The following is a 21,472-nucleotide window of genomic DNA, read 5'->3' on the forward strand; positions in this document are numbered from 1 at the left end:
AGAGGCCGAGGGATGTGAGGTCAATAATTGCTCCCCTCAACCTTGCAGTTCAAACAGTAAGAGGGAGGGGACTCAAGTGCCTTCAATCCCTCTGCAGTGTGGGAAGATGCAGCCTTGTCACTCAACCCTTGAGATCCTGTCCCTGTTCCTTTCCCCCTTAGTCCCCCCCATGATAACAGTGTGAGCTTGGTAATGCCTGGTGCCTCCCTCTGTTGAGTTCACAACACATCCTGTGCCCAAGCCGCAGAGCAGTTTGGTCAAAGGGCTCAGCACCCAGTGATGTTTCAATATTTGTAGCGTTTAATAATTCTCACCCATGTTTTTTCAGACAAACAAGCTGTCCTTTACATTGGTTGGACTTTACAAGCCCCGCCCTTCTTCCACCCCATCACCAGGCACTGTTAGAATTAGTTTGCCAGGACTGCCCCCACAAAGCCTACCCTGAAAGTGGTGGTGCCCCAGAGGTTCAGTCTTGGGTTTAGTAGCAACTACTAGATCTCTAGTAACCAGGCCTTCAGGAAGCACTTGCTTGCATCCAGGTGCAACCCCAGGACCCTCTGCTGTGCTTTGTGGCCCCCGAAGGGGCATGCCATAGTTGTCTGGCAGCTGCTCAGCCAGTAGTTGGAGGGGGTTTTCCTGGCATCACCAGTGTCCGGGGCAATGTGTAGGGGGTGGTCTGTGATTCCCACTGACTGATGCCCCCCACTCGCCGCCAGTGCTGGTAGTGTCTGTGGGAGCTCCCCTGCTTACTGCTGCCCCCACTGCCATGCTTCTGCCGCCACTGTGCCCCCCCCAGCGGCTGGGGGCATGTGCCGTTGATGCCAGTGTCTGATGTAGGGCTTCATGAGCCACAGGAGGGGCAAGTAGGTTAGGTCCTTGAGTAGCAGGGAGGAATAGTCACTTTCTAGCTCTATCCTGGGAACACCACGGGGAAACACTTCCTCTGTCATCAGGGGCCCCAGGCTGGAGTTCCTGAAGCCCCTGACATTGTGATCTTGCCTGACCACCTAGTGGTAACATATATGAGCTATCCTCACTGGTCCATGATGCCTTTCAGCAGGGGAGACATACCCCTTTTACTTGTACTCTGGGCTATAGTGCACTGGGCACAGAATGGGAATGTGCATTCTATCAATGGTCCCAATGCAGTTCAGAAAGCCCTTACGTTTAGATCCAGCCACGATCTGTAGGTGTGCTGAAGTGGTTGGTGACAGACTGGAGGCTATTGCAGATGCCAGTTTCCAGATGGCAATTATCACTCACTTCTCTGTACTCATGAGTGCCCTCATGCTGATGGCTTGAGTTTCAAGCAACAGGGCCAGCTCACAACGGTGCTCGAGCAAGGCAGCTGCTTATTGCTCATTATCCCAGATCCTTGGGACCATCTGTTCCCACCAGCGAGCGCTTGTCCCCTGGGCCCAGAAGCAGCAGGACACTTTCTGTAGGTGGTCCCAGAGGAGGCTGCCTTAATTGAGTCCTTTATTTATTCCTTCTTGGACTTAAAGAGTAAGACATGTAACTTGAGAAGGAACCATTTGAGTGCCAGTGTTATGGAGCCTTGAGCTGCCATCTTATGGCAGACATGCTCAAGCAGGACAGGAGGTATGTCTGGGTAGGTGAATGCTCCCCACCATGAGCTGAAGAGCAAAGCCAATATTTTATGGTGCGTCTCCATAAGAGACTGTAGGGCTGGGTAGGCAACATTTTTTTGCTGGAGTGCCAAAAAACCACGTCTATCTTGGAAGGTGCCAGAGTGCTGGCATGCCAGAAAAACAAAACAAGGGCAGGGGATACATGGCAGGATGCACTGCATATTAGTATAGTTAATAATCATAAATGTGTGTGTGACCCAGAGCAGCAGCACACAGAGGGGCTGCACAGGGAAGCTGCCTGTTGCTGCGCTGGTCACACTTCCCCTGTATGCATGGGGTCAGCGTAGGCAGCTGTGCAGGGTTGTACCCCTCACTCCTGCCTCTGCCTGCAGTGGAAGTGTGGCCAGGGCAGTGGGGAGCTCGGAGCAGCAGGCAGCTTTTGTGCACCTCCCCACTGTGCTGTGCTGTGCCATCCTGAGTTCCACGCACTACTCTGCAGAGGTGGTGGGGGAGGGCAGCGTGGCGGGGAGCATCACTGGTACCTGCTGCCTCCCCAGAGCCCAGGGCTGGGAGGCAGCTGGGGCTGGGGCTGGGGCCGGGAGGCAGCAGCTGTTTGTAGCCTTCCGGCTGCAGCCGGCCCAGGCTCTGGGGTAGCTGCTGCCAGCCATGGTGCCTGGGCTGCTTGCAGCAGGGCTTGCAGCTTCCCAACTGCCTGCTGGGAGCAGCTCAGGCTCTGTGGCTCACAGCAGCTGCCTAGAGCCCAGGCTGGCAGTGATGTGCCAAGCAAAATGGCCTTGTGTGCCATGGTTGGCATGCGTGCCGGGGGTTGCTGACCCCTGCTGTAGGGCAAAGAGGGAACAGTCATTTTCTGCTCTTGGGCATGTTATGGCACCTTGCTAGCTTTCAGGTACTCTGTAAATAGTGTTGGACAACTCTACAAAGCACCATGAGGTCTATGGCTGGAATGTGCTATATGAGAGCACATAGCTGTGCTCATTATAACTGTGCCCCACCTTCCATAACCAGGGTGCAGTTTAAAATTCATGTGAACATACCTGACAAACCTGTGATGTAATGTTACACTCAAGTCACCTTCCAAATATTTCCACTGTGTTTAGAATGTCTGAGCACCCTTCCCCCCCACCAGCTTGTTCACACTTTCCCTCTGACATATCTGCAATCAAAGTCAAAAGTTTTGCACAGCTCTGGGGAAGAACCAGGACACATGCAGCCAGGAGGTCTGACAGTTATTAGAATTTACCAAGCTTGCAATAGTTAAAAAGTACAACATTCAGAAATATAAAAAATGTTGCTTGGATCACCTCCGAGTGCTGTACAGGGACAAGGTTTGGACTAACATTGCAAAAGAGGCCACTTTCCCGCGGGGACTGTTTGGAAAACACACACAAAAATAGTCAAAATTATTTCATCTCATGTCAGGATAACCAAGTACAAATACACACACATATGTATGTATGTATGTATAGGTGTGTGTGTGTGTGTGCGTATATGCCAATTTACACACACACACACACACACACACGGTTTAATTCATTTTTTGCTGCACAAAATTGTCCAGGAGGTTTTGACTAAATCCAGTTGAATGTAGGATGAAATATAGAAATCTCTAGAAATATAATTTTTATCCTGGAGCTCTTCAGATCTGCGAAGAAAGTGTAACTTCCTCAGTACAGAAGTTAACTTGGCAAAAGAAATGCCTATGTCCTGTATTACAGGGTTGTTGGTTCAAGTTCTGACCTAACTGAAATCACCAGCAGAATTCCCTTGGACTTCAGCAGGGACAAGATTTTACCTGCTAGTTTTTCAGGACAGTTTATGGAGATCTGAACCTTTTATTTTTTATTTTTAAATTATATTGATAATAAAAGAAATAAAAGGAGGATTATTCTTCTGAAGTAATGTTTTCCATAAGAAGCACTTGTCCTTACTAGTAGGATATTGTGATCTGAGCACTAAAATTGAATCTCTGTCAAGCCATACAAAGCCAATGTTAACTTCCACATGTGGCATCCTTTTTTCCTGAGCAGTCATGTGCAATACTATACATAGATATTAGCATTTTTTCTCCTTGGTCATAACTTCTAGTAGTAACATCTCTTGGATTCAACTAAAAATGTTATTGGCATACTGAATGTTCAGAACTTTAGCCTGTGACATGCAGCTCTTCACTCATGACACATTCTACTGAGGCTTGGATTTCTTCTCGGTCTAATGCAATCATGAAGTAAAGCTTAAGGGAAATGCTCTCCTCTATAAGCCTCTTCAGGAAACAGCTCTGCTCCTACTGGTCTAGTATTTCATGGATCAAAGCTCAAGGGGGTCTGATTTTAGCAACTACTAATCAACCCAGGTGCTAGACTTAAGAAAGAATGTCTTGTGACCTTGGACTACATTCTAATTGGTCATAGCATTTTGCTGCAGGGGCAGACACCTGATCTGCTGGCAAAGTGAGGGTGCTTTGTGTTGCTGGAAGCATATTTCTGCCCTTGCTGCTGTTGAAGCATTCCTAGAGGAGATGGAGGCCTGACAGCAGAAGCAGCAGGTAGAGAAACAGCCAATAAAGCCCAGGCATTTTTATGATTTCTGTTTCCTGAGTTTTAGCCTGGTTGTTAATTATAGGCTTAATTCTGCAAATCCATGATGACAGCAGAAGTAGTGTGTAATTATAAAGAAAAGAACTGACAGTGTGGAGAGACTCATCTGAACAAAGTACAAAACCAGCTCAGTAAAACAGGCAGGTAGTGTTTCCTAGGGGGTAAGGTCAGAGCTTACCAGTGGGGTGGGGTCTGGAGTTCTACTCACAGGACATGGATAAACAAAGGTGTTTGCTGAGACTCACTGCCAGGCTCAGCTCTTGGATGTCCCACCTTCCCTAGAAGAGCCAAATGCTGCAGCAAAGGGTCCCTGTGTGGAACTAAAGGTCTAATTCTGGTCCATGGGATGGTCTCCCAGGCAGTGTGGATAATCTCTGATGCTGTGCTGGCCTCTAATGCCAACTTGAAGCTAGGCGGAAACTATGCTGCACAAGATCCCAGCTCCCAAACGGGTTTGCCTGGTCTCAGAAAGGAAAGGGGCACACTGTGCCAGGAACAACCTGGGTTCACTTCATATTTATTTTAGCCAGTTACTTGTCTTATACTCTTTCTCAGGATGATCAGGCAGGCAAGACTCCTCTGCCTGCACTTACCCTCAAGCACAGCATGCATGCTCTTGCCCCATTCCCACTGGCTGACAACACCATGCTGCACTGACTTCCCTGCTCATGGACAGCTTGGCTCTCTGGCTGGCCCTGTGGCTGTGATGAGGCTGGAGCTCAGAACTCTAGACTGGTATCCAACTGGTACTGGCTTTGATGGTGGAGACCATTCACCTGAGAGATGAGTAATGCAAGCCCTTCCAGCACAGCACAGCCCCATTTGCATCGTCCCACACTATCAAACCCAGCCAGTGCTCAGGGCATGCTGCTTTGCCACTTTTCCCAGACAGGCATGCCTTTGCAGAACAGAAAGCCCCCCACTGCATATGGCCTGACCCTTTTCTTCTGAGACAGGGTGATGCAAAGCCTAATTCTCCACACCTGCATCAGGATAAAGCCAGGTGCAAACATACTGAAAGGGCAGAAATATGCCCATAATTTCAAAGGTATCCATCCATACACCCCACAGGCTCATCAGATCCAAAGTCTTTGCCATGGAACATACATTCTGGAAGGAGAGCTCCTGGTTGGGACATGCTGGTTGGTTTGCTTTAGCAAAGTAAACCCCCAGCTTCACCTGGGAGGAAGGAGCAGAGTTCTGAGGGCAGCACCGTGTCTTTCAAAAGAGGGATCTATTTCCAAAAAAACATCCAGGAGGCACCAGTACCTTTCAATAACAGCAGGAGCCCACATCTATTGTGTCCAATAAATAAAGCAGAAGCAATGTACGTGGGCAGAGTGTGGTTGCAGGGGCTGACGTACAAGGAAGAGAACAAGTATCTTGCATGAAAAACTTTTCTGATCATGTCCAAGACAGCAAGGAAGGGCAACATGTATGTCATATGACTTGTTGTGCATGGGTAGGTTGACAGCATTGCCAAATGCAGTCACTTCCAAAGTGTCCTTTGGAAAACTACCATGGTAGACTACCAGAAGCCTGACGTGGGGACATGGCAAGGTCTCATTTGTCATGCTTTCCTGAACTGACTGGAGAAGGCTGCTTGCTGTCATCAAGCAATCCCTTGGGGTTTTCAGAACAGAACTGAGTGCAGCTTCCAGGATCCTGGAGGAAAGTACTCAGACCCTGCCTACTCCTTGCCTGGCATCCTGAGAAATTACAGGAAGTGATCTACTTGGGCTTGATTGTAACAGGACCCTGGGGGAGTTGACACATAGAGGTGGTCAGCTGCTGCATGGTAAGCTCAGCTAGTTTTTTCTTGTACACAAGCTGTTCCTAACTATCTACAAATGTTTTTATTTTCCAGAATTCACCAGTTCATGAAAGATTCACTGATTTTTTCTGCAGTTGGTTTGGTGGCTGTTCTCTTTGACTCTTCACTAGCCAGGGTGTGTGCAGTGTGACTTATCAGTAAAGTCATCCAGGTCACTTCTACTCTCCGACTGGGCTTTCGGAATGTTTAAAACAGAAGAATCTAAACCACAAACAACATGACTTCTTCAGATGTGCAAATATTCAGACAAATAATCTTTCTTTTAAAGCTCATGAAGCCTTGCATATATCCCAGAGGCCCAAATCCTTACGACCTGTGAATAACACAACCAAAAACAGCAACCAAAAACAGCAACTCCAACTCAGTCCTTTCCCTTGTGAAGATCCTGCAGCTTATTGTAGCATCCTCCAGTTTTGGTGCTTTGTGCCAAACCACCTGTAGGAGGCAGTGCCACAAGACCATGTCCTTGTCAGCCAACCATGTCAGTGCAACAAGACTGCCACCAATCATGCTCTGCTGTAAGGGTCCCTCCTTGAGCACTGCATTCCTAAGTAAAAGGTGCTCACTGCAGTAATGCAAGTCACTGTGGAAGTGTTTCCCATTCATTTTTTATTTTCAGATATTCCTGCAGGAACTCTCGGGGAGGTGGAACTGAATGTTCATTGTGTCAAGACAGCAAGTGGGAGGAAGTCAGCCCAAGGCTGTGGGCCCTCTGTAGTCTACGTGATTGGGCCTTGATTCAGGAATGAAAAGAGCTCATCTTGGTGTGGATAACATCTAAGCAGCTTTCGTTTAAAAGCCACTTGCATTTGGCGCCTAATCATCAGAGTATGGAGGTTGCCTGCACAGTGGTAGGGAGATAATGGGGGCGGGCGGTGATTATTTTACAGCAAGGGCTGGATGAGGATTAGAGCAAAGCTCATTCCCAAAGCTCCTCAACTCTGAGATCCAGGCTAAGAACTTGGGACTCCTGCTAGCAAAACCCATAGCCACAGGGAGGCTGGAAGTCTGGCAGGCCTAAGGGATTGCAGTGTGTATGCCAGTGGGGAGCACATGCTGACAGACTCTACCATACTGGCCACCCTGGTGATCTTTGGGACCTACCATGCCCACCATGCCAGCTCTTGAGCAGCATGCAATAAAGCCAAACAAAGGAACATGCCTGGAACAGCCTGACAGCATGTAATGGAGCTGGGCAGGGAATGAAACCAGGGCTGCCTCAGTGATTGTCTCCGCGTTCAAGAGAAGTTGCTTCTCTTGGGCAACCTGTATAAAACTCAGCTGCAACTTGTGCCTTTTCATCAAACCAAATGCTTGTCTGACAAACATGAGCAGAACAGGATGCCCATGTGGTGCCCACAACACACATGAATTGAAAGGCTGAGGGCCTAGGTCATCCCAGGTGTAACTCCAAGGAATTGCATCCTGTACATTTATGAGGAGCAGATCCCCACAAAGGTAAAGTGCACTTAGTTACTAAGGTACAGACACCTTAGCAATCCTATAGGTAAGGTGGGGAAGAAGGGAGGCAGGTAGATCAGATGAGAGGAAGATAAGCATGTTTGCTCTTATGAAGGAACATAATACATGCCCAGTACTCCTGAGATATGCACAATATTAATTTCACTGGAATGGAGTAGTTCCAGATGGTAAAGTCATTTCTTGAATTATGGAGCTAAATGAAACATTATTTGGATACAGCATATTGGGCCAGTCCCTCAAATGCTCAGACAGGGAGAGACAGGCTATGCTTTATCTAGTCCAGCCTCCTGGCCTTTCTCAGCAGTATTTTTGAAGTTCACAGCTCTCTCTAGAAGGCAATGGAGGTTCCTAGTGATGCCAAGTTCAGAGCCTCTTCACAATGCACTTCCATCTTAGGAAATACACAGACCCTGTGGAGGAGATATGCAGATTTAGAAATGACGCTCACATGCCTCAGTTTAAAATGACCCTTGAGATTTTCACCTGATTACTTCTGCTTCCACATTTCCTTTGATGATAAACAGAGCTACACCTGCTTATCCCAGTGGCTCCAGTTCTGTGAAGAGCAGATTGTGTTTTCCCAGCAGCATGTGGATTCCTGCTGGGCTTAGCACAGGTGCTGAGGCCTGTGCATGTGGAGCTCAGGGCAGGATTGGGGGCTTAGAATGATTGTGATCGCTACTCTGAGTGTAAATACTCTAATGCTTTTTTGGATGTTACTACCTTTGGGTCTGAGAACAGAACTGGTTCTCTGAAATGCAGCACTGTCAGGGGCTTTCAGCTGATTACCTAGATTTTGGTATCAAGAGCTAACATCACTGGTGAAAGGAGTCACGGACATATTAGTACCTTGCAGTTGAGTCAGTAAGGGTTGCTTCGAATGAACAATGGAAACCACCTTGAAGAATCTTGTTCTTCCAAAGCAACCTACACATTCTAACTGGCTCCTTCCAGTGAGAAATTCCATCTGTCCAACTGAACTCAACACCATGACCTTTACATGGAAAACTCAAATTACAAGGTCAAATGAAAGAGAAATAAGCATTATCACAATTTTGCATTATAAAAGCCATTTAAAGTACCACATGCCAAAGTGATGGAACAGTCTCAAGCTAGTTTCATTGTGGATGATGAATTACAAGTGGGGCTGAAATGGAGTCTCCTTGTAATTCCCAAAAGAGCAGGGAACAATTCAGCCCTCCTCATCAGAACCTGGAAAAGGGTAGGAACAAACAGGAAGGCCAGCATCATCTGACGATGCCTCCAATGGCAATGATCATCCATCCCCTCCACTTCACATCCATCTCTTTCCACTCTAAAATGTAATTGCTGTATCTCCACCAGAAATGCTGACATGAAGCTGTGTACGTAGGAGGGGTGTGTGCTCTTTCATTAAAACATTTATCTTCTCCCCAAGGAGAAACAAAAAATGATTCACAATTGCCAATAAAGAAACGAAAAGAAAGATAAAAATCCTAGCAGGACAGGATGCATCCATGCTGTTAACTAGTAATGGAGCAACCCCCATGAGCTGTAACTGGGTTAAGAGTTAGCATAAAACTACCATCCACCAGTGTGTGCTCTTCCAACCTGCTCAAACGTGTCTTGGTCAAGAAGAATTAACTGTGGTTAGGGCTGGCTTTTGGGTCCACTTATATTATCCAACTCTGAAGCAAACTCTGTCATGACTCTCCGAGCCAAAGGGTTTGTGGTCTTGAGCAGTTCAGCTGCAGAGGTGCGAGTCCCAGGACTGGTCTTGTTGCCTTTCTTCTGTAGCAGGGCCTTAAAGTCTTCATTCCTGCTTGAAGTTTTCCCAATAACAACAGTTGCTGTGGGAGATTCGCTGGTTGGGGACCCTGATGTGTTCTTGACTGGTGAGTGAGAATTTGGTCTGCTGCCAAAGGAGTCACCTGGCTCCTTCCACCCAAGCAGCTTCCTCTTTGACCTAAACACAAAGGAAACTCTTGTTTGGGATAGACAGGAAGGTACACATTATATGTACTGTTTCCTACAGGAGAAGGAACCCTCAGAGGTACCTTTAACAGAACCCCAGGGAATACTCTTATTTTATGAACCCTGCTTGTTGACTGGACATTGCCCAGTCACAGTGATTTACCTTCAAGCCAAGCGTGTCTGTGATTGTGAGACCAGTGACTTTGCTCTCACTCTGACTCTGAAATGATTCACACAGGACTATTATCCAGCATATGAGCATACTCAGTGCTCATACTGATTGGGGATGCGGATGGGAACAGGACACATACTGTGGACTGTTGTATTCCAGGAACTTCACTGAACACCACCCTCCTCCCCCCAGTTCATTTCCAAGAGCAACCAGTAGCTGGTAATGATCTGTAGTCCCTTGCATTTCAAAACCGGTAGGTGGTTCCCTAGAACTATCCATTCCATCCAGAAAAGTCATCAATGGTTTTGTGATAAGGCAAACTGGGCTGAAACATACTTCATGGGTTGTAGCACCATGCAGTACTTGGCAAGTATCCCCAGGAAAGATGGACTACCACCCCTTAAAGGCCCAGCATGACAAAACCCCCCCCCACAAAGGCACAAAGCACTGAGGCTGCTGTTGAAATCCCAGGGTTTGGAACACAAGCTTGGGGGCATTTTCTTTGGATTTGAAGTCACATGGGTGACCTACTTAAGGCAACTGCAGGCACTCATGTCCCTGGACTCATAAAGATACCCTGATTCAGGAAAGAATATTTCCCAGGTTTTGGAGCCAACTCTACTTTGTGAAACATGGGCACCATGACCACAGGAGGGGATCACTCATCACCAAGGAGGCTTTCTGGAGAAGACTCAGCTATATGTGCCCCCAGCCTACTAGTGTGCTGGTGTTGGTAAAATGAATTAGACAGCCCTGTCTATTTGTTGCCTGAAGCAGTCAGCCTGAGCAAGGTAGGCATCACTTTTCCTGCCAACATGCCCTCCCTGGAAAGGGGGAAGTTCAGGTCTTGGCTGTGCTGCCAGCTGGCAAAGATGCCACTTACTAGCTACTGTGCTGGAGACTCCAAAATGCTAATGGTAATGACACCTTGGCAGAGACCTGGCTTTTCCATGAAGAAAACAAGCATGTACCTGTGGATCACAGTGAATAAATCCTCTGTCGTGCGGGATGTCACAAACACATCATCATCCTCCTCTACTATTGACTCTGCTGTTTTATCACTTACAAAACTCTTCTCTTCAGCACCAAACTCCATTGAATTCTCTAAAGAGAAAGAAGAAAACTGGGCATGAAATGAATGAGTCAGCCCTGGGCTTGTATAGGTTCAAGCTGAAGATAGCCACCATCCAAAAATATGAACAGCATATACCACACCATGGAGCCAAGCCATTGTGCCAGTGCCCACAGCCTGTTACTGAAGATCAGCTGGAGCAAAACACGGTCATTCAGAACAACAAGAATTAGCGTCAGCAGTACACATCTGCTGTATGGCACAAGGGAGCTCCTACTGAATGGGAGGTGAAATCTAGCAAGGAAGAAGGGACTTTCTGCCCTTTGCTCCAGTTGCCCCTGTAATAACATATGATGTTGGAGAATACAGTGGCAGGGACATGCCAGAAGCCAGTGCCACTCTTAAGTAGGTCAGCCCTTGGATGGGCAACTCTCCCTGATTTCCAGGTCAGTTCTGTAGGACAGAGCCTTAGGTTATGAAAGAACTCAGGGTTCCCTTTGTAGGGGTGTCACCCTCCAGGTCCCAGTCCATCCATCTCGGGTAACTGCATAACAATGCTGCTGAGTACTGCACATCATCACATCACATCTCACTGCCTATAAGCCTTGGGAAGAACTGAAGAGAAAAGCTAGGTAGATGTTCAGCTAGCAAGGGCAGAAGAAGCTAAACTGGTAACTCCAGACCTTCCTGGAACCTCCTGTGACTTGGACTGGCCAATCTCTACCCAGTGTTGAGAAGCTGTTTGCTCAGGTTCTCCCTATCCCTTGCAGTCTCTTCCCATCACCTTAATCCCGCACCTGCCCCTCTTATGCTTTTCTCCTTGCACCTGGCTCCCAAACACTCTTGTTTTCCTTCCAGGTATCTGATCCTTTCCTATGGAAACCCACCTCCAAAAAAGTGGTCCTTACTATGCCATTTGTTAAAAATCATAGAATCATACAATGTTAGGGTTGGAAGGAACCTCAGGAGGTCATCTAGTCCAACCTTCTGCTCAAAACAGGACCATCCCCAATTAGATCATCCCAGCCAAAGCTTTGTCTAGCTGGGTTTTGAAAACTTCCAAGGATGGAGCTTCCACCACCGCTCTGTGTAACCTGTTACAGTGTTTTACCCTCCTAGTAAGAAAATTCTTCCTAATATTTCACCTAAACTTCCCTCGCTGCAACTTGAGACCATTGCTCCTTGTTCTGTCATCCGCCATCACTGAGAACAGCCCAGCTCCATCCTCCTTCAAATCCTGTTCAACTAGTTGAAGGCTGCTATTAAGTCTCCTCTCAGTCTTCTCTTCTCTAGACTAAATAAGCCCAATTCCCTCAGTCTTTCCTTATAAGTAATGTCCCCTAGCTCCCTGACCATTTTTGTCACCCTCCACTGTACTCTCTCCAATTTGTCCACATCCTTTCTGTAGTGGGGGACCCACAACTGAACACAGTATTCCACACGTGACCTCACCAGTGCCGAATAGAAGGGAATAATCACTTCCCTTGATCTACTGGCAACACACCTACCAATGCAGCCCAGTATGCCATTCGCCTTCTTGGCAATAAGGGCACATGATTAGCTCATATTCAGCTTATTGTCCACTGTAACCCCCAGGATCTTTTCTGCAGAGCTGCTGCTTAGCCCCCAGCCTGTACTGGTGCATGGGATTGTTCTGTCCTAAGTGCAGAACTTTGCACTTGTCCTTGTTGAACTTCAAAAGATTCATTTTGGCCCAACCCTCCAATTCGTCTAGATACTTCTGAATCCTAGTCCTACCCTTCAGCATATCTACTACTCCCCCCATATCTACTACCCTCCCTCCAGCAAATCAAGACAACCTGGGACAGTGCTACTCTGGAGTGACAGGGGGGAAGGCAGCAGGGCCACTGTCACACTGACCTGAAGGAATCTCCCCAGACACATCAACAGCTGGAGAGTTCACTGTCTTCTCCTGTGCTGCGGGTGGCAGCAGGTCACTCATGGTTGGGTCACAGTAGCTGTTGTCTTCATCCAGCGTGATGATAGGGCTAGGCGTTAACCTCTGCTCTCCCTGACTGGGCCCCTGTGGGGACAAGGGAGTGATGAGTGGCAGGTAGAGCACACTGGGCTTCTTTGGAACCGGGGGAGGGATCTTGGCTTTCCTCTTCTCCCCATCATGACCACTGGGGGCATTGCTCCTCTCTGGTGCCAGTTGCAGCTCCTCTTCCAGGCTGCTCTGAGACAGTCTCTGTGTTCCTGAGAAAAACATCCCCTGAGAGCCCTGGAGGGATGGTAGTGCAGCTGCCAGGGGCAAAGGGGGCTCCCCAGGGCTCCTATCATCAGAAATCTTCGGCTTGGGTTTCCGGATGGCTACGTACATGTCTTGTGACAGTGCCTTCTCTCTGGCAGTGGCACCTGGTGGAGTCAGAGGGGAGGTTGGGGATGCTAGGGGGGACTCCTCCTGTAAAGGTGGTTGCTTGTGAAGGATGTTTGGGGGTCTCCTGGCTAATGGTGGCTTCTCTGGTACTGGGGGCTTCACTTTCCTCTCAGGAGGGGAGAAAGCATCTTCTCTCTGCTCCTCAGCATGGTCCGGGCTATCATTATTGTCCTCTGGTTCTGACTTGCTGACAGAGCGCAAACGAACTGACCTCAGGTCTGACTGTGTGACCACAGGCATGATGGGCTGGATGGTGCTTGTCTTCTGGCTAAGCTTGGTTCCAAATGTGGAGTCAGAATGATGCCTGCTCACTTTGGTCTTACCCTTAAGAGAGATCTTTAGCCCTGAAAGGTCCAGGTGTGTTGGTGGATTAATTGGTAAGTCAAAGGATAGTCTAGACTTAGGGCTCCTCTCCATAGGCGATACTGGGGGCAGTGATGACTTTCTTTCAGGGACCAGTGGCCTCACCCTGCTGGTCTGGTGTGGAGAGTGTCCGAGAATGGCTGATGTGGGGACGGTTGGTGTTGGGGTTTCTGACTGGCTGGAGTAGCCGCTGGAGGGGGACATCAGCCCAGTGGGTCTCCCTGGTGAGGAGGTTTTCATGTCCACCTCAGTGGAGAGCTGGGAAGGTGTGGTGGCTCTGGAAATGGAGGGGGAGATAAGGGACTCAGAGCTGCCCTGCACCTTAACACATTCGATCACAGTGGTACCTGTGGCAGTACTGGAACTGGACAGAGACCGATAAGGTTCACTGGACTTCCAGTCCATGAGATACCACTGATGAGAAAAATGCATATTGTCCTGGTCCCTTGTGGGAGGCACTGCTGTGTTACCCTGGGCATCTGTGTGCACAAAGTTATGTCCCTGGTGATCTAATGGGATGCAAAGGCTCTTGGGTCTCTGGTCCTTTGGCAACACTGAACCAGATTCTGCTTTGATGACCTGACCATCTTTAATTAAAGAGACACTACGTGTAGGTGGGGAGGGCTTCTTCTTAGCCTTTTTGAGAGAGATGCTTTTGGAGCGTCGCCTCTGCTGGTCATCCTGCTCCAAACCTAAGGAGATATTATCTGTACTTGTACTGCCTTCAGAGCTGGCACTGGGGTAGCTCAGTGCATAATTGGCGCTGCCTCGACGGTTCTCAGTGTACATGATATCCACAGAACAAAGAGAACCTGAATCTGTAGGCACGGACAATGACCGCTCACGGAACCTACAGGCACTTCTGTCCATTTCCACCTGGGAGGGCTCTGCATCTTCTGCACTGCTAGGCAAGAAGTTCACCTTGGCTTCTTTCCCCTCTGGCTTCTGGCTGCCTACAGCATTCATGGATGACTCAGGAGCACTGCAGAATGAGCTGGACCCGTTGCTTCCTATGGGGTTGTCTTTACCAATGAAGAAGGAGGTTGTGCTGTCACTGGTCACAGGTGAGCCTATGTCTGGAGACACCTTGGAACTGCATGGTGAAGAACACATGTTTTCATTGGCTTGTTTGCTCTGGCTTGCGACTGGACTTGATGGGCTCATATAGTTGAAGGAACTTGCATTCCAAGACGGGGAGAAAGTAGAGTCCTTTGGTCTGTTGCAAGAAGGACTGGTGTAGGTTGTGCCTATGCTCTCCATCTTTGGAGGGGCCTGGCAGCAATGTGCTTGCAGGGTCTCCCCTAGATCACTGAATGTCTTCCTCAGTGGAGCTGGCAGAGGCCGTGGGGTGCCAGCCTCATGTGTTGAGTATCTCCCATTACCAACCTCAGGAACAAAGCTGCATGATGCAGACTCCACTATGGTTGCATGTGGACTGAATGTTGGGCCATTGCTATTGCCTGGAGGAACAGACACAAACACAAGTGAATCCTTGTGGGTGTGCAGGGCCAGGCACCAACACAAATATAACATAGCAGAGTCTCGGCCTAGGAACTATAAGAGGGATCTCTTTGTAGCCACAGCACCATTTAATAGCACCTCACACCTGACTGTATTCTTAAGCGCTGGCAAATCCCCTGGTTGGGAACTATCCCAAGGATCCTGTTCACCCAGGAGCCATACCTAAAACTTTGGCTATACTCGTTCCTTCACCTCTAACTGACCACAACAGGATGCTAATGCACTGCTGAGATTCCTGACCTCTGATACATGTAGGTGAGGAATCAGAGCCCTCCCTGGATGTGGGGGGACCCTCTCAACAACCACTTCCTCCTGCTGGTGCATGGGATCTCAGCCATCTATGTGACACCATCTCTGCCCCCAGGCCCAGAACTGAGGGTTCATCATGAAAAGGACAATGGGGCAAGCTGGGGGCAATAGGTAAGCTTGGTTCAGGTCAGATACATACTATCACTGAATTTTGGCTTCATAGGACATGTCCTGGGGATGTGCTTATGGCACCATATGCTAGTCCTCTCTCTTACGAGGAGGGAGGAAACCTTGGCTGGGGTAGTGCACTTCCACAGAGGACCACTGTCATGTGAAAGCACAAGGTATATGTGTAGATACCTCTGGCCACTGAAACCCATGACTACTGGGGTACACTGAAAATGTTGGTGCCCTTTGCAACAGGAGAGCGTGGAGCATTCCCTGTAGAGGTCTCTTCCCCTGGGATTTTCCTGGCTGTGGAAGAGTGCTCCTGGCCCATGGGTTGGAATTCTCTGTGCACAGCAGTGTTACTCCCAGCACAACCAAGTTACCTGTGTGGGTCCACTTGAGTGTCCAGTTAAGAATGGCACATGGTCACTCACCACAATGACAACCATAACCAATTCATCCAGACTCCCTATGCTAGACCCAGTGATACTGGATGCTACATCAGTGGGAGATAGCTCTGACCAAAGTGCACTAAATCAGGGCAGGGGCCTTTTCTGCAGAACCAACTCAGAGCCAGAGATTATAAGACTAATGAAGGGCATCACCTCTCTGGGCTGGATCATAGCTTCTGGGAAGTACTGCACTCTAACAGCTGCCTTTACAAGGTGATAAACTAGGTACTTTGCTGTGGAGCTAAGCTGGACTGTGGCCAGTTACAGCCATGCTAGACCTCATGCAGAGAGTTTTCAATACCAAGTACCAACAGTGATTTCACCATCTTTTCAGGTCAGGTTACTTAGTTCTAATACTTACAGTGATGGAGTTCAGGTTTTCTCTGTTCAACTTCTTTATAGAGATTGATCATGTGGGGCAGGGGCCTCCTGTTCTCTGTCATCTGGGCCAAGTCTACAACGTGGAGACTGTGTCCAGGGTCACAGTGACATGGGCCAGGTTCAGAGTTTGGTTTGGATTAGATTGGGTTGAAGTCTGCCAAGCTATTCTCACTGGATTCTGACCAAATCCACACTGCTTCTGGGGAACAGGCCCTGTCTGGATTTGGAACCAGAACATCAGGGGAGAATTGAAACAGCCTCTACCGCTGCTCCAGAATATGGAAAGTTTGGGACTGCAGTATCAGCCTCAAACTGGGCGCTATCTCCCAGGCCATGTCAATAAGCCAGCTTTATGCTCCAGCCCCTATTCCTCTCTCACAAGCTATGCATGCCAGAAGGGGTGAGGGACAGGGAGCAGGGACGGGGTTCCAGAGAGATCTGTAATCAAAGCTGTACATTTCCACTTGGCAAGGCCCTTCCTGGGCAGTGCCCTCTCTGGTAACCACATAGCCATGCACAGATGGGACACTGTTAGCTCGTTGTTTTCTTGGTGGGGGACAGGGTGGGGTGTCCAGCATATGGTGATCCTGGCTACATCATCCCTGACTTTCACTTTGGTCTAGGAGAGACTAACATGCCTATGTCACCTGTGCGTGAGCCTAAGGGGTTCACAAGAGAGTGGCAAGAGATCTTTTCTGACTGTCAGGGGCAGACCAGGCTGTCCCACTGTCTGAGCTCATCACTTGACATTTCAGGAGGACAGTACTGAAGGTCTCTCTTTATTTAAAGCTTGAATAAATATGAGATAGGGAGCTCATTTTCCTTCCAGAGGAATACTCTTACAGCTGAGGCATACAAGCCAGACCCCATCCCCAGCCTGTCCAGTAGACAATATATCATGTGGCACAGAAGAGCCAGAATTGGAGTAAAGTGATTCTGTAGGGAAACTGATGGAGACAGAGGATCCCGGGGCTCTCCAGCTCACAGCCAGTGCCACTTCATGTCACCACTAAGGGTGTTCTTCCATCCTGGTCTGGAGTAGAAAGGGCTGAGCCTCAGCAAGCACATTTCAGAACCAGACTCTGGGATGCATGGTGACTCTTGGGAGGGGGAGGTAACCTGTGTTCCCAGAGAACTATTGCTGTCATCTTACCCTCCTTTTTTGTTACAAGTAACAGCATGAATAAGCTGCAAATTGCAGACTAGTCGCTTGTCAAATGGCATTGTTTAACAGATTAGCTGTCAAAAGGCTGGGCTGTAGAAAAAAAGCACGTGCATCCTGGAAATGGGGCCTCTTGCACTCACAGACTATTGCTCTAACAATCCATGTGGCTTCTTTCTGCAGAAAGTGAGTTACCTAGAACAGGCCAGTGTGGGGCTCCTTACTGAGCCCCATGTTCTGACTGGGTGAGACCCTGAGATGAGTTGTGCATCCACAACTCGTTGTGGTATCAGCAGCAGTGGTAGGTGCTTAGCATGTCCGAAAAGCATTGGGGACCCAAATTTGAGGCACTCAGAATTATGCTAAGTAATGAAAGACAGCAAATCCTGGCACCCCCTCCCATTCTTTATCTACCTGCCTATCCTGCTCCTTAAGTTAGTGAGAGCCAAGTCAGGATGTCAGGATTTGACTTCTGGAACCCTTCTGGGCAGGGTTGGCTGTGCTAATGAAGGATATTTCCCTAAGAAGGGGGGGTTAGGATGAGTACCATCAGAGATGGTAAAGGACTGGCAGGTCTCAGAGCCTGTCCTACTGCAGACAGGCAGGTGCCATAGGAAAGTCCTAGGTAAGCCTGAAGCTGGGTGCTGCTATGAATAATCTCAAAGTTTACAGCATCTGGGCCTTGCCTCTGACAATGGTAAAACTCTACTACCAGCGAGGGTGGCTCTGGCAGGCTCTGGATGTGTGTCCAGCCAGTGTCTGGGCACTCTCTAGTCTGGGGCCAGGGGGGCAAGGAAAGGAACTGTGCAGTCATTGTTGTCACCTTGGTCTCGCAGCGAAAGGTTAGGGAATCCGATAATGGTCCGTCTGCGCCGCAGGGTGGACTTGGGGTTCATCGCAGTCTCTGTGTTAAACAAGGAGTGACGTGCACTCGCGTGCCTAGCAAAGTGCTCTCCTGTAGCCAAAATAAACACACTGTACATGGCAGCACAGGACAGGAGGGGAGGGTGGGCAGCAGGACTGCATAGATGACAAGCGTCAGTGCTTCCGCCCCCTACTCCCGCCACCTGCAGGCCCACCCTCCTGATCAAAGGCATAGCTGGGCTGCTCTGCACTTGAGTAACAGGGGTGGTAGTTGCAGTGGGCCTGCCAGTGGCAGTCAGGCCAGCAGTGCAGAGTTGCTCTTTCTGTGCCTCCCTCAAGTAAGCACCTGGGGCTGGTGCCTCAGTCACCTCCCTGTAGTTACACTGCTGCCCTTGATCTAGGCCACAGGGCTCTGCCAAGCAAGAGTTGCTCAAAACCCTTGGACTATATGATTTTTAGTTTAATGCCCCACTCCACTGATTTAGGCAAAGCCATGCTGCCATGCTGGGGTGAACTCAGTGCCTTGAGCTGATAACACAAGCTCCTTCTTTTCTCCACAGCTAAAGCCTCAGTTTTCCATCATCCCATGTGAGCTCAAATAGTTGTGCTTACGTGCACAGGGCCCTCAGTACAGGCTGTGTAGGGCCAGCAATGGGGCTGAGTGTTGGATGTCACAACAAACAATGAAGTGTGTGCACCAGGGACAGACTGGTTGCAGAGGCAGTAGCAGGCTGCTTGTAGAGGGGTGCTGATTCCTACACAACTCTGCCCAGCTGTATTAGTGGCCAGAGGTACCTGGCTTCCACCAGTAGGCTGGCCGGTTGCTACAGGGCACTGGTACATGGCAAGGGATGTGCATGTGTGTGATCCTGGGGAATGTGGAAGTGCTGACAGGAAGGCAATCCTCTCTGCATCAGTGGGAGTCAGTCTTAGCATCTTTCCAGGACCAGCATGTGGCCATTCACCCCCTCCATCATCTCTTGTGGTGAGAGTCACTGAGAGTGTGAGGCAGTGCTGGTGAGGTGGGAGCCCTGCCTGCTTCAAGTCGCACCTGCCATGCAGATAGGCCAATCAAGCTCATCCATGGAGAGAAGTGAGTGAGGCAAGGGAACTCATACTGTTCTATGAGCCATACCTTCTGGCTGGTGACAGAAAATTTTTCAAGGAAGGGAGGGTAATTTGGACATTCATTCTTCATCAGCTTTATTAGGAAGTTCCTTATCAGCAGGACCAGAACAGCCAGAGAGCAGGCTTTGGCTGCAAAAGGGTTAATTATCCCCATGACCTTTGTCTCGTGAGAAAGCAGGGTTTCTTTTTCCTGGCATGCAGTCTGAATTCCTCTCCCTGCCATTTAAGTCAGCAGCAGTAGGTCAGGGGAGCACTATGACAAGCAAGATGAGGAATGAGTAGTTAGCAGTGAGACCCAGCCCCACACAGCTAGAGCAAAGGTGGATGAATGACTCCCAGCCTTCGGAACATGGAGATGATGGACTGGATGAGACCTGCCCATGGAGACACAAAGTATCACAAGTCACTGAGACCACTGCAGCTTGTGTATGGGCAGTTGGGCTTGGCAGCAGCATGAAGGTACAGGGTCAAGAATGACAAGGGTTCAGCGAGAGCTTTCCTAATGAGGGGATCCAGCCACGGGGCTTGGAGTGGCCTGAGATCAGAGGCTGAGGTTTTGGCAACAGTAAACCCCACAGGAGAGCACTAACATGGCACTGGAGTGTGTGGGGGAGGGAGTGGTGTAAGTGGGGAATACAGAGTCATGGCTGAAGGGCCCAGAGAGGCTGGGTCTTTCTGAGCCTCTGTACAGTCCATATACATTTCAAGTCCTAAGCTCCAGCAGGTGCTTAAGAGGAGCAGGCACTACTGCTGCTGCAGGACAGAGGCCACTTCACCCTGTGCACTGGTTTCTGCACCACTCCCCAACCACAATGGACCACATGCCGGAGGAGTGTCCCCTGCTTATTTACCTGGCACTGAACAAAAGGCCTTCTAGTTTCTCAAGACATGAGCCAGCTTAGCCTGAGAGGCCCCTTCTCAACTAGGGTGCTTGTACATGCGACAGGGGTTTAGTTCTCGGGGTTGCATTCTCCCCTAAATTGAAACAGTGAGTTTTCAACTGAAGTCCACCATTTCAATTTAGGGGTTCTAGTTTTCCATCACTGTTACGGCCAGGGGCCTGATCCTTTTTTTTCTGGCAGAGCCTGCTCACAACTTGGGGGCAAGCTGCCAGCAGGCCGAGCAGCCCCTGAGCTGCAGGGGGCCCCAGTCCTTCCCCCTGTGGCAGTGGTATCCACCGGGGCTGCCTGGGAGGGCTGCTAATGGGCTGGGTGCTCCCCAGCTTGGAGGCAGCACCTGGCCTGATCCAACTCTTTCCTGACCCCGAGCTGGGGCAGCACCTGGATTACTAACAGACTGTCCAGATGGGCTCTGCCGTGGAGAGAAGGACCAGGGCCCCCTGCAGCCCTGGGGCTGCCTGGCCTGCTGGCAGCTTGCCCCCCAGCTGGAGGAGAGGTGAGCAGGCTCTGCCGGAAAAAAAAAGAACGGAGCCCCTTGCTGCTTCTACCATTAGCAGGTGCCTGCTGAAGGCAGAAGAAATGAGGAGCTATTTTTTCCTGTGGAGCCTGCCTGCCTCTCCCGCAACTGGGATGTGAGCTGATTAATAGCTGCAACGTAAAAGATAGCCCAGAACCTTCCAATGTAGTTTAGTTTGCAACAATGCAAACTCATTTAAAACCCGCAAAACTCTTCCACATGTACAGTGCGATACCCTTAAGCCACACAAAGTGACATTTTCGTTATGTGTATATAGTAATGGGGTCATGTGTACAAGCACCCCTAGAACTGGGGAAGGAATGCCACTTTCTGGCAGGGAGATGTGGAGGAGTGTGGAGTTGGGAGTGTTGGGGTCAATGGGGGAGTGAATATCCTGCAGGACCTAAGCAGGTTGGTGCTGTCAAAGTCCCCCTGGTGAGAAGAGCTGCAGCCCTTCCTGCCAATCACATGAGCCTTGCAGCATGGACAGATGGATAGGCTGGACCAAGCACTACAAGAACCAAGGTGACAACAGAACAGGCTGACTGGTTAACTAAAGGAAAAAAGATAGCCCAGAAACTCAGGATATGGTGCAGATAAGACCAGATTAATGTAATGAGATGGCTAATTTAATAAGATGGTCAAAAATT

General features: G+C 49.2%; 1 protein-coding gene across 10 annotated transcripts in view; it reads right to left on the reverse strand.

The window, feature by feature from the left end:
* Positions 1-2,826: 2,826 nt before the first annotated feature.
* The window catches only part of NHSL2 (NHS like 2), a 160,243-nt gene continuing 141,597 nt past the window's right edge, over positions 2,827-21,472 (reverse strand). For 8 of the 10 annotated variants that reach the window (XM_090061376.1, XM_090061384.1, XM_090061381.1 and 5 more), the window contains 4 exons: positions 18,238-18,369; positions 12,602-14,941; positions 10,620-10,752; positions 2,827-9,468 (listed from right to left, as the gene is read on the reverse strand). In XM_090061376.1, coding sequence (XP_089917502.1) covers positions 9,153-9,468; positions 10,620-10,752; positions 12,602-14,941; positions 18,238-18,369 — 2,921 coding nt within the window. In that variant the 3' untranslated portion in view covers positions 2,827-9,152. The remainder of the gene's footprint in view (positions 9,469-10,619; positions 10,753-12,601; positions 14,942-18,237; positions 18,370-21,472) is intronic. The other 2 variants (XM_090061377.1, XM_090061378.1) reach the window with 2 other exon arrangements.

This window comes from Crocodylus siamensis, chromosome 8 (assembly GCF_052110815.1).
Source record: "Crocodylus siamensis isolate JL-2025a chromosome 8, ASM5211081v1, whole genome shotgun sequence".
Lineage (NCBI taxonomy): Eukaryota > Metazoa > Chordata > Crocodylia > Crocodylidae > Crocodylus > Crocodylus siamensis.